This window comes from Physella acuta, unplaced genomic scaffold (assembly GCF_028476545.2).
Source record: "Physella acuta isolate Inbredline_101_S28 unplaced genomic scaffold, ASM2847654v3 ptg000785l, whole genome shotgun sequence".
Lineage (NCBI taxonomy): Eukaryota > Metazoa > Mollusca > Gastropoda > Physidae > Physella > Physella acuta.
The window spans coordinates 138,343-149,877 of record NW_026732303.1 but is presented as its reverse complement, the minus strand read 5'-3'; the positions used below and the strand labels follow the sequence as shown (position 1 = coordinate 149,877).

General features: G+C 32.6%; 1 protein-coding gene across 1 annotated transcript; it reads left to right on the top strand.

Annotated features, from left to right (window-relative positions):
* Positions 1-237: 237 nt before the first annotated feature.
* On the top strand, positions 238-8,647 carry LOC131950897 (protein inturned-like; the record flags this gene model as incomplete). The annotated part of the gene is made up of 12 exons (XM_059313100.1): positions 238-1,133; positions 1,712-1,797; positions 2,037-2,204; positions 2,796-2,911; positions 3,087-3,176; positions 3,269-3,545; positions 4,229-4,282; positions 4,635-4,922; positions 5,428-5,477; positions 7,753-7,854; positions 8,131-8,347; positions 8,609-8,647. Coding segments are annotated over 12 exons (2,383 nt in total), but the record flags the coding sequence as incomplete, so codon positions are not given.
* Between the last annotated feature and the right edge of the window lie 2,888 nt (positions 8,648-11,535).

Sequence of the window (11,535 nt, the reverse complement as noted above, 5' to 3'; positions counted from 1 at the left end):
CTTTGATAGTATGCTGGGCAGATGTCTTTAAACTGACTTTATGGATGCATTGTAATTGTATTGACTTACTTAAATTTTCTCAAACCTTAAATCCCTGCAATATGGCTATATTGATATTTAGTAGATCTATCACAATTGTGGTTTAATTATTCTTAAATTTATGATTGTAGTTTAAAATGTTTTATTTGTAGATCTAGATATTTTGTAAATTAGTTTCAAATTTTTTTGTCTCAACAGTTTAATAGCTAGGCCATCTCTTTCAAAGCGGCCCCCACTGTGGTTGACCTCGGCTAGAGAGAATGGAGAAATCTTTCACCTAGAGCTGCCTGCGGGGCTAGAGACAAAACTTCTTCGCCTAAGCAGTGGTGATGGTGGATCTGTTAGCAGCCTTGCGTTGGGAATTGGATGTAACAGTGAGGATACGGGATACTCCTCTGATCAGGACCTAAACACATCTGAACACTCTTGCATGAATGTTTTTAAGCCTGAGGCAGTAATAAAAAATGAATTTAGCAACATTCACCATCCCAAAAGTGGAAACACACGTTATAATAGCCCCAGAATATCACTGTCATCTGTTTCGTCAGTTTTCTCCCATTCAGAAGCCCATGAAAAAGGGAGACATCAAGACTTTTTTTCATCAAAACGTAAAGCCTTCGACTCTTCTGTTAAATCTCTCTCTAATGAAGAGGCTTGCGACGATGGAATATTTTTAAACAAATCAGATCTTAGATCCAGTAAAACTAGCAGCATCTCAACAAACTCTAGGTCTTCCTTTGGAATAAACAATTTTAATGATGGTAAATTATTACCTAGACCTGAGTTGACTAGAAATAGCAAATTAAAAAGTAAACCTTCTGGAGGATTAAGTTTGAGTACTAAAAAGAGACATGACAGTTTCATTGATTGGAAAACAGTGAATGTTGATGTTAAGGTGAATGCATTAAAAAGCAGAGAACCATTACAGAGTTGCCATAGTGCAACAGGGGCTGTTTTGTGTGAGCAGATTCTTGGAATTATTCCCACGTGTAATGAGGACAGCCACATCATGGGGAGGAATCAAAGTCCAGAAGTGATAGTCAAGGCCTTGACATCTGATTGTGATAGTGCCTTAAGCTCAGAGGCCATTGTGGGTAAGTATTTTTAAATTGCTGCTTTAATTTTTATATGTTACAAAACAAGTATTGGATTGTTGAGGATACTGATATCCCATAACAGACTCTTTCGAAAATAGATGTGTTAGTTTGTTAGTAGTATTGTAATCTCTACTAGTTTTATGGTTAGAAGTAAAGGTTAGGCATTTGGTTGGACTAGGGTTAGGGTTAGGGACAGGGTAAGCATTATCATTAGCAAGCCATGTGTGTATTTAGTTTACCTGTAATCTAACACCCCTTTTTAAAGAAGATTCTATTCTCAGATACTGGTATAAAAAATCCCCCCAAGGGTTTATTAAAGATTTACATATAATGCTAATCATATGTAAATTTTATTTATTGTCATTATCTTTGATCCAGTGGATATCTGTTGCATACATAACACTGAATAGTAATTTCTATGCCATTAAATTTATAAATCAGAAATACTAGCCATTTGTTATCTAAGTTATTTTTAGTCATTTTTCTCCAACCTGATCACCTTTCACCATTTTATATTTTTTCAAAATGTTCCTGATTTTTAAGAGATTTTTTTTTGTTGTTCTTGTAAACTGTAGGTAGCTGGTTGCATAGCATTAACGGACAAGAACTTACTTGGTACAATATGGACACATTACTCTCTAGTTTGTGTAAGCTTAGAAAGGTACGTTGACACAGTAGTCTCTTTAGTTTATTAAAAAAAATTCCTTTTTATACTTTCTAATTACAATTAGGCCTATATTAATTTTTTTTTTATGAAACTGATACATTTTTTTTTTTAAATTATTCTATTTATTTATGTATAGTGATTTATTTATGTTGTATAATTTCTAGAGTGTTTTTGTTTTAAAGTTGTTTGGATGTACAATTGCTCTAACCACTTGCTTTGAACTAAACCAACAGGTGAGGCTGACTCTGAAGTCATTGAAACCTGAAAACTCGACGGTTGACTTTGAAGGCCTGGTTCACATACTGACCTCAGATTCTCATGACCAGCTGGTTCTGGATAACATGGCGGCTATGTATATATCCCTGGAGGGTGTCAGTCCTGATGATCCCACCAACACCAAGGTAAGGTTGTTACCCTAGCCCCAGGGGATTAAGGTGGATTAAGATTAATGTGGGAGTATATGAAAGGTGCTTGTGGGATTGACAGGGGAAAGATAAATGAAGGAGATAAAGGTGCCACGTGAAAACAAAGTCTTATTCATTTCTAAAGTGTGGGAACGTTCAATTGTTATAACTCAAACAAAGTAAATTACACACTAACATTGATCAAATCAATGTCAAAGCATTATTGATTATTTGAACAATGTTTCTACTTGTAGTTAATTGTAATAGAAAATTTAAAATTACCTTATTTTAGGATTTATTTGTTATTCTTTTCTCACATAGTAATAAAGCTTTCCTAAGCACTTAAGAGTTATGTTTGCATAAGTTGTTTGGAATTTGAGATAAAAGTTTAACTTGTGTGAATGTCTGCTATAAAGAATCAACTGGTTTATTGACTCTAATCTTGTGGCTCTATAAAAACAAAATTTTAAGTGATTTTAAAATTATAAAAAGTTTTTTCCAATATATATACTTTTTTATGAAGAGGAATGCTTTTTTTTTTACTATTTAAATAATAAATTGTAATTCAAATATCTGTTTAATGAACAGGATGGTTTAGCGTACAGCTTTCCCTCTGAGAAGAACTGTCTTCATCAACTGCAAGGCATGTTCTACACACTAGCACATTTGATTAAAGACATCAATAAGACAAATTCTATCAAAAAGTAAGCTTAACATCTAAGAAACAAAAATCAGGGTTGGAAATATTTTTAAATAATATTTTCGCTTTAAGTTTTTTTTTATCAAATAATCTAAAATATTGTAGTCCAATTGTATTGTACATAATGGAATGTTAATTTAAATTTTTGATTTGTTATTCATTTTCAATTTATTTTTTAGCACTGTTTTGATGGTTGATAAACAGAGAATGAATGTAGCCTATCTCCAAGAATGTAGTGATATTCTAGTCTTTGCCATGCCTGCTTCAATGTAAGTTGTTTGTAAAATATTTTATGATTATTATTGACACAGCTTTAAACAAATCATGTGCACTGTTTTAACTGTAACATTTTCTATTTCAGTATTTCAATATCCCAACTCAATACCCTGTTAAATGAGTATGCCAGATTTTTTAGACTGCTATTTGGCACGCTTGAGTCAGTTTTCTGCAATAAATCACACACTGCCTTCCTTGACGCAGTTCTCACGTACCTGTTTCGGCAAGTGTTGCAGGCAACCTTGTCATCTGCCTCCCTGTCAGCTGGGTCAGTGTTCAAGCAAAAGTTGAGTGTGGAGGCTTCTCCCTTTATCAGACACTCACAGCATGTGCCGTCTTTAGGTCTCACTGATGACTTATCAGTAAGTTTGTTTAGATAGCTAGTAGAGTGGTATATCTTTAAATTTATTGGAACAGTAAGTTTGTTTAGATAGCTAGAGGAGTGGGATATCTTTAAATTTATCAGAACAATAAGTTTGTTTAGATAGCTAGTGGAGAGGTATATCTTTAAATTTATCAGAACAGTAAGTTTGTTTAGATAGCTAGTGGAGTGGGATATCTTTAAATTTATCAGAACAGTAAGTTTGTTTAGATAGCTAGTGGAGTGGGATATCTTTAAATTTATCAGAACAATAAGTTTGTTTAGATACATAGTAAAGTGGTATATTATAAAACTTATCAGAACTGTAAGTTTGTTTAGATAGCTAGTGGTGTGGTATCTTTCAACTTATAGGAACAGTAAGTTTGTTTAGATACATAATGGAGTGGGATATCTTTAAACTTATCAGAACAGTAAGTTTGTTTAGATAACTATTGGATTGGTATATCTTTAAATTTATAGGAACAGTAAGTTTATTTAAGTACATAGTGGAGTGTTATATCTTTAAATTTATCAGCTCAGTAAGTTTGTTTAGATAGCTAGTGAAGTGGTATATCTTTAAAATTGTTATTCATAACTTCACTGAATATAAATTTTATTTTTAATAACTTACATTTTCATATAAAGCATACAGTGAATGAAAGCATTTCTTTCTATTTTAAACAGATAGTTTTTGAAAAGATTATGAATGAATTTGAATCTTCTGATTTTGCAAATATGGTAAGTTATATTAGACCATTAAATTGTAGTTGCTTATTTCTTAAAAGAAGAAACATTATTTTTAAACATATTATCATTAACTTCATACATTTTCCAGTTGTATAACTAAATGCAATTTAAAATATAAACTTAGATTTTGCTAAGATTATGTGTCAGTTATGTTATAACTATCTGTTATATTAACATGTCTCTTAAATAGTTAAGTTCCAAAATAAATGAAGTAAATTCACTAATTTTTTTTGTGAATCCTTTTGTTCATTAAGAATTATGAACATAATCATTTATATCAAGAAATCGCTATAAAAATAATATGTATATTTTTATCAATGAATATTCTTTCATCCATTTTTAGTCTGAGTGCTACTATGGCTGTCGGCGCCAGTACAACATCCTCGGGTCAGCTTACATCTACTCTGGTCACCTCGTCTGTAGCCACCTATCCCCCCAGGATTTACGCGATGTGTACGTGTACCTGCAACATCTGGGTATACTGGACGTGACGTCCCGCTCTAGTGTTGCTCACTTTGTGGCCTGGAGAGAGGTGTACCCCACCAGGTTTTGTAGCGACATCGCGGAGATCAACAACAGCTTCGGCTACTCCGAGCCTAACTCTAGGTGGTGTCTGCTTGTTGTTGGCCTCGTAAGTTTTCATAGTTGCACTTGTTTTAATACTTGTGTTCACATTTTAAAAGTTGATCATTTATTTTTCAAACTTTTGCTAGAGAAAATTAATTTGTTTATATGTTTTAAATAAAGTCTATCCTCTACAATATCAGTGGGGTTAATTTTAAGTTTGCTCTCATTAATCTGGTTACATATCTGTAGTGATCGTTGAGCTCAGTTAACCAAGAATATTCCTAGTAACCGAGGTGGTGTTTAATGGAGTACAAGGTCTACATATTTATATCTTGTGTCTGAGATCATTTGTCCGTGAGATATTTTGTCTAGGATATTTTGACTGAGATCATTTGTCATGGAACCTATCATATGCAATATTAAATTTGAATGCTGTCCTGTTCCAAAAGAGATAATGAATATGGGGGGGGGGGGGGGGGGGAGACTGTCAGGGTTTTTTTTTTATTAATTAGTTAATTAGATAAGATAATGTGAGTTTTATTAACATTTTAAATGATCACCCTCCACAGAAACATGGTCTGTTCTGTTGTTTGTTAGAAACCATCAAACTCTCAACACTGTAAGTAGAGTCACTTGTAAAGTTTATTCCATAATTCATGTGCTGCATGATAAATACTCATACCTATTTTTTTAATTGAATTTTTTTGTGTTGTGTTATTTTTTTCCCTGAGAATGATTGTTTTGTTTTTACTTTCTCGTATATACGAAGTATAGAGAAAGTATTGTAATCGTGCACAAAAATCACTTGAAATTTTAACATCTTTCACCGTATTACACCTCAGTCCTTCATCACATCCGAAGTTTAGAGGACTTATTTTAATCGGGCAAAAATTATCAATCCAGATTTATCAAAACTAAGAGGTTTTATGCGTAATCCACTCTGAAAAACTGGGCTTTGCAATTCTGTCCGTATGTCTGTGTGTGTGTGTGTCCGTGTGTAAACACGATAACTTGAGTACCGTTACAGCTAGGTTGATGAAATTTCACATATAAGTATTTTATCAAAATCGTAGATCCGTATCAACTTTTGAGCGATTTCCAATAACCGGAAGTGGTACTTTTTCTACTTTGAATTTTTCAAAAGCCTATAACTTGAGTACTATTTCAGATAGATAAATGAAATTCCACAAGTAAGTATAAGATCTAATTCTCTACCTTATGTTAAATTTTGAGTAGCTTCCGTTGACCGGAAGTAGTAATTTACGCTACTTCCGATTTCTCAAAAAACTAATGTAAATTTATTAAGTACTAATACTATTGCGCACTATTATACACACCTTTATTAGGCGTTCGCTTGGTGCGCAATTGTTTTTTACTGAGATTCTATTCTATTTTTAAAAGTTTAAGTATTTAAAATGGATTTTAAAAAATGCATAAAAAACGTTTTAATAACAAGCTTTTATGTAATGATGCACTAAAAAGTAGAAAATAAATTATAGACTACTATTTAAATAACTATAAAGAAAAGCGTGGGTCACTTTAGTATCTATTGGATACCTTTACTAATGTTAAGGAAGACACCTACGCTTTTCTTTATAGTTATTTAAATAGTAGTCTATAATTTATTTTCTACTTTTTAGTGCATCATTACATAAAAGCTTGTTATTAAAACGTTTTGTATGCATTTTTTTCAGTACTTTACATGTTTTATTTACAATAGAGTTACATGACTAAAAACCATTGCGCGCCTACTGAACATCACGTTCAGTAGGCGCGCAATGGTTTTTGAACGCAGCCATTGAAGCTATTGAAGGTGATGACGCGTGTGGTGTGGTTGGCTAGACATGCCTACTAATTCGGTCCAAATTTTAATTAATTCATAAAAAATCAATTAGGCATCCAATTAAGTCAAATTTAGTTTCAGATTGCATTGTCTTCATGTCTTGACCCACGTGCTAACTTTGAATCGTATCGGTCAAGTAGAACTGTCCGAATTTTCACTTCTGCGTTTCCGTCTAGACTGACGACTGACGACTGACGACAGAGGAAGTGAGTTAAATAAAAGCTTGTAAAAAAAATTCATAAAAAACGTTTTAATAACAAGCTTTTATGTAATGATGCACTAAAAAGTAGAAAATAAATTATAGACTACTATTTAAATAACTATAAAGAAAAGCGTGGGTCACTTTAGTATCTATTGGATACCTTTACTAATGTTAAGGAAGACACCCACGCTTTTCTTTATAGTTATTTAAATAGTAGTCTATAATTTATTTTCTACTTTTTAGTGCATCATTACATAAAAGCTTCTTATTAAAACGTTTTTTATGAATTTTTTTTTCAGTACTTTACATGTTTTATCTACAATAGAGTTACATGACTAAAAACCATTGCGCGCCTACTGAATATCACGTTCAGTAGGCGCGCAATGGTTTTTGAACGCAGCCATTACGTGGTCGTGATGGCGCAGCTATTGATGACGCGTGTGGTGTGGTTGGCTAGACATGCCTACTAATTCGGTCCAAATTTTAATTAATTCATAAAAAATCAATTAGGCATCCAATTAAGTCAAATTTAGTTTCAGATTGCATTGTCTTCATGTCTTGACCCACGTGCCAACTGTGAATCGTGTCGGTCAAGTAGAACTGTCCGAATTTTCACTCCTGCGTTTCCGTCTAGACAGACTGACGACAGACTGACGACAGAGGAAGTGAGTTAAATAAAAGCTTGTAAAAATCATAACTATATCCCCAGTTACCATCCCCTGTTGTTTTATATAAGAATATTCGAGAAAGTTTAGGGGAGATCACTACCGGTTTATTTAAGAAAAGCAATCATTCCTTTATTCAATAATTCTGGTTTTAATGTTGCATGTTGTTTTCTTTTTTCTTCAGAAACCCAACCCCTTTAACCGCTGATGTGTTCTATGTAGAGCAAGCAAAAGCTTGCCTGTTACAGCTACAGGCTCCACAATTACTCACAGAACTGAATCTCAGGTATTGTGTACAAACTATACACTTGGTTAAGGCTTAATGAGTTCATTGCCAGATAATTGAAATAAAATTATCAGTTTATTACTTACCTAACTATGCAAGTCTTGTTCATAGCTAGGTAATTTTAATTAAGTAATCAGCTTATTATTTACTTAATTAGGCAAATCTGTTTTAGTTAGATTATTTAGATATGATTTGTTAATTAATACAATTTAACAAATTACTTTTGTTTTGTTGAACTCCTGATTCTAATTTTTGTTTTCACATTTATCTACTCAGAGTGAGTAAGGAGTCACAATCTGACTTCACCAAGTCTGACTACTGCGCCACCTATGTTCACACTAATGGTGAGAAGACAGCGCAACTTTTTATTGATAATCAGAAGCAGAGAAGCCCAAGCAGTTCTTTTATGCTGTCTATGCATTCTGATTGGAGATCACATGTGGATAATCCTTCACTTATCAACAGTTTTAAAACCCCTGATTCTTCTTTCAAGGTATGTACGTTTTATGGTTCTTGTAAGCAGGCTGAAAAGACAGTGCAGTATCTTATTGAAATGCTTTTCCTTAGTATTTATTTTAGAACTAGGGCTAAGAAAAGGATTAAATCCAGGGTTAGGGGTAGGATCAGCATTATGGTTGTTTTAGATAGATGGCAGAATCAGGAGTTAACTAAGCGGTACTGGTAAAAACATAGCTCAGATCAGATATGACCTGCAAAAGTTTGAAACATTACCATTTTATTGAATACTTTTTAGCAACTGAATATTTTATCTGTCATGCAGGAGTTAGTTTAGGATTTGTTGTTTGTATAAAAGTAAAGATTCCTCTTTAGACCGAGCCATTCTGGGGTTAGATGAAGTAGAGTCCATGTTTCTTGAAATTTTTACCATTTCAAAAATGAAGGGATAGTGCAGTCAGCTTGACACCGAGGCGCCTTTGCTTTCCCTAATGTGAGTCAGATACCAATCAGAGTTAGGTGGACTCAGGCACATTCTACTGAATTGAACCCAGATTTGAACTTGAGACTTTCGGGTTAGCAGTCTGACGCTCTACCGTAAACCACTCCATCCCCTGTAGTTTGTATACCAGTGCAGTAATCATGAAGATGATTTAATTTTCTTGATTCCATTGTTCTTGTTTGTCTACAGAGTTCCACTGCCGGTAAAGCATATCCTTTGACAAGTCCTATACACACCAGAGCATCCAACAACAGTGTTCCTAATTCTCTCTCCAACATGCCTATGGTCTCCAGGTAGCCTCAGCTTCATTGCCTTTCATATAATTCATGTGTTTTCTTAAATCAACCTGTTTTTTGTTTACATGTTACAATGCTACAAAGTAAAGCTCTTTTCAGAATTCCTAGTATTGTTATTAAATTGAAATTTTAATTTTTTGAAATTATTCTTGCCACCCTGCATTTCCTTTCATACAAACCATGTGTTGTTTTAAATCATTCTGTTTTTCCCTTGGTTTACTTGTTGCGATGCTACAAAGTAATGTTCTTACTAAAACCCTCTCTAGTTGTGTCATCAAAAGTATATTTTAATTTTTTTTAAAAATCATTCTTGCTGCCTTGTATTTGTGTTGGATTTCCATAAAAGAATGTGTTGTTATTTTTCAGAATTTCTAGTTGTCGCAACCCAACAATTTACCAGTACTGTTATCTTGATGGCTTAGAAGGGACATTTGTCTCAGGGTCTGAATTTGATACCCCTGGCATTTTTCACAGCCAGATTATTCAAAACTTCTACTTGGCATGTCGACAGGTTCATGATTTCTTTATGGACATGGGAGATAAATCTGTAAGTAGCTGCTTTTTTATATAGTTATTAGTTTCATGTTTTTAAAATTTGGAATGCATAACTTTTACAATTTCTAAAAGCAAATAAACTTAAGGTTAATGACTATGATCAATTTTCTATAATTTAAGTTGTTAAAATTAATCCTGTTTAATGATTGTTATAAGAAAAGTAAATTTAAGTTCCACTTCCAAACCTGGTGGTCTATGGGGCAAGAAGTAGAGTTCACCGGTTTCTGTGAACTCGGCATATGAAAGGATAGTGTGGTCAGCACTATGCCCAGCCACCTTTACTTTCCCTAACATGACTTAGGTAACCATCAAAGCTGTTTGAACCCGGATTCGACCTTTAGACTCACTATGCCATTCTGTCCCATGATTGTTATACAGTAATTAATTAAGTGTGTTATATTTCACAGAAACATATGTCATGTGACAGCGATGATGAAGAAAGCTATGACACAATGCAGTTGGAACCTCACCTAAGGGGAGCTCAGGAGCATGGGATTCTACTCACTTTTAACCCCCACTGTAAGGAAAACGGACTCAAGAGCAGACAACCATTAGAATACTGGGTAGTAGGGTGAGTAACTCCTAATGTTTATTTATATCATGTGTACCATATTCATTTGATCATTTTTAACCCTTTACTGTTCAATGTATCTGAGATTATGTTCAGTCCTCATCACCGTAATGCACCTGAACTTTCATTTCCTCATAAATACTAAATAGTTAAAGTCTCGCTGGAAAAATTCAAAAGATACTAGCGAAAGCTGATATTGAAAAAAAAAAGTAGTTACATTGATGATATTAATAATTTATTTTAGCATTTTAAATGATTTTTAAAAATTAAATAAGCAGTGAAGGTATGTTATTTTTTATTTAGAACTCAGCTTAGTAAACTATGTTCTTTGTCCTGTAAATTGCTTTTCATTTTAATTTTAAAGTGGACATAAATATTTTATTATGTTCCTTTTTAAAAATATCATTATTAGAAAATAAATATTATTTTCCTTGGCCAGTTTCATGTTCAAACAGTATATTGTTAAAGAATATGCCATGTAACTTGTAATAATAAAAAATGTCTGTAATTCCTAATAATAGATTAACTATTTCACAGGCGCAGATTGAAAAGACCAACATTAAAAGAAACATTTGTGTGCTTCTATGCATCAGCCTCTCAGAGTGTTATAGAGCTTGCGTTTAGAATGAGTTAGGGCTGTAAGGTTTATGTCTCTCATTTTCTAATCTACTGTATTTTAATCTACATTTGAATACTGCTAACAATATGAGCAGACATTCCATCTTTAAATTTAGCTGAATGAAATTCCTTCCTAAGGGAAAACAAAATCACAAATCTATGTTTGATAAAAAAGGAACAAATCAAGAATATAAAAAACTTATTAAATTATTGCTTCCTTGTATAACAAAAAAATTAATTTAAATTCTTGAGTTTTGTAAAAAAAAAAAAAAAAAATTGCAATGTTTTAAACTGTGATTTATAAAAGGTTAAATTTCTGTCTCTTATTTAACTTATTATTGACTTTTATCATTGTATATTCTGATGTTTTAAAAGAACATACTTGATAAGGTTGTAAATTTTTTAAAACTGTAGAAAAAAAATATTGAAACAATTAGGTTAGGTAATATTATCCAATTCTTGTCTTCCAGTGTTTTTGCTGTTGAAACTACATGGTTTACTTGAAGCATTTAATTTGAAAATTAGCTTGAAAATAAATCTTTTAGGACCTAGCATCATATATTATTTAAAGTAAACTTCACTAATATTTTCTTGAACTTTGGTAAAGAAAACATTTTTATTAATTACTGACTTTTAACTTAAAAAAACTTATTCTGAAGCTTTTCTTTCTAGCTATTTAATTA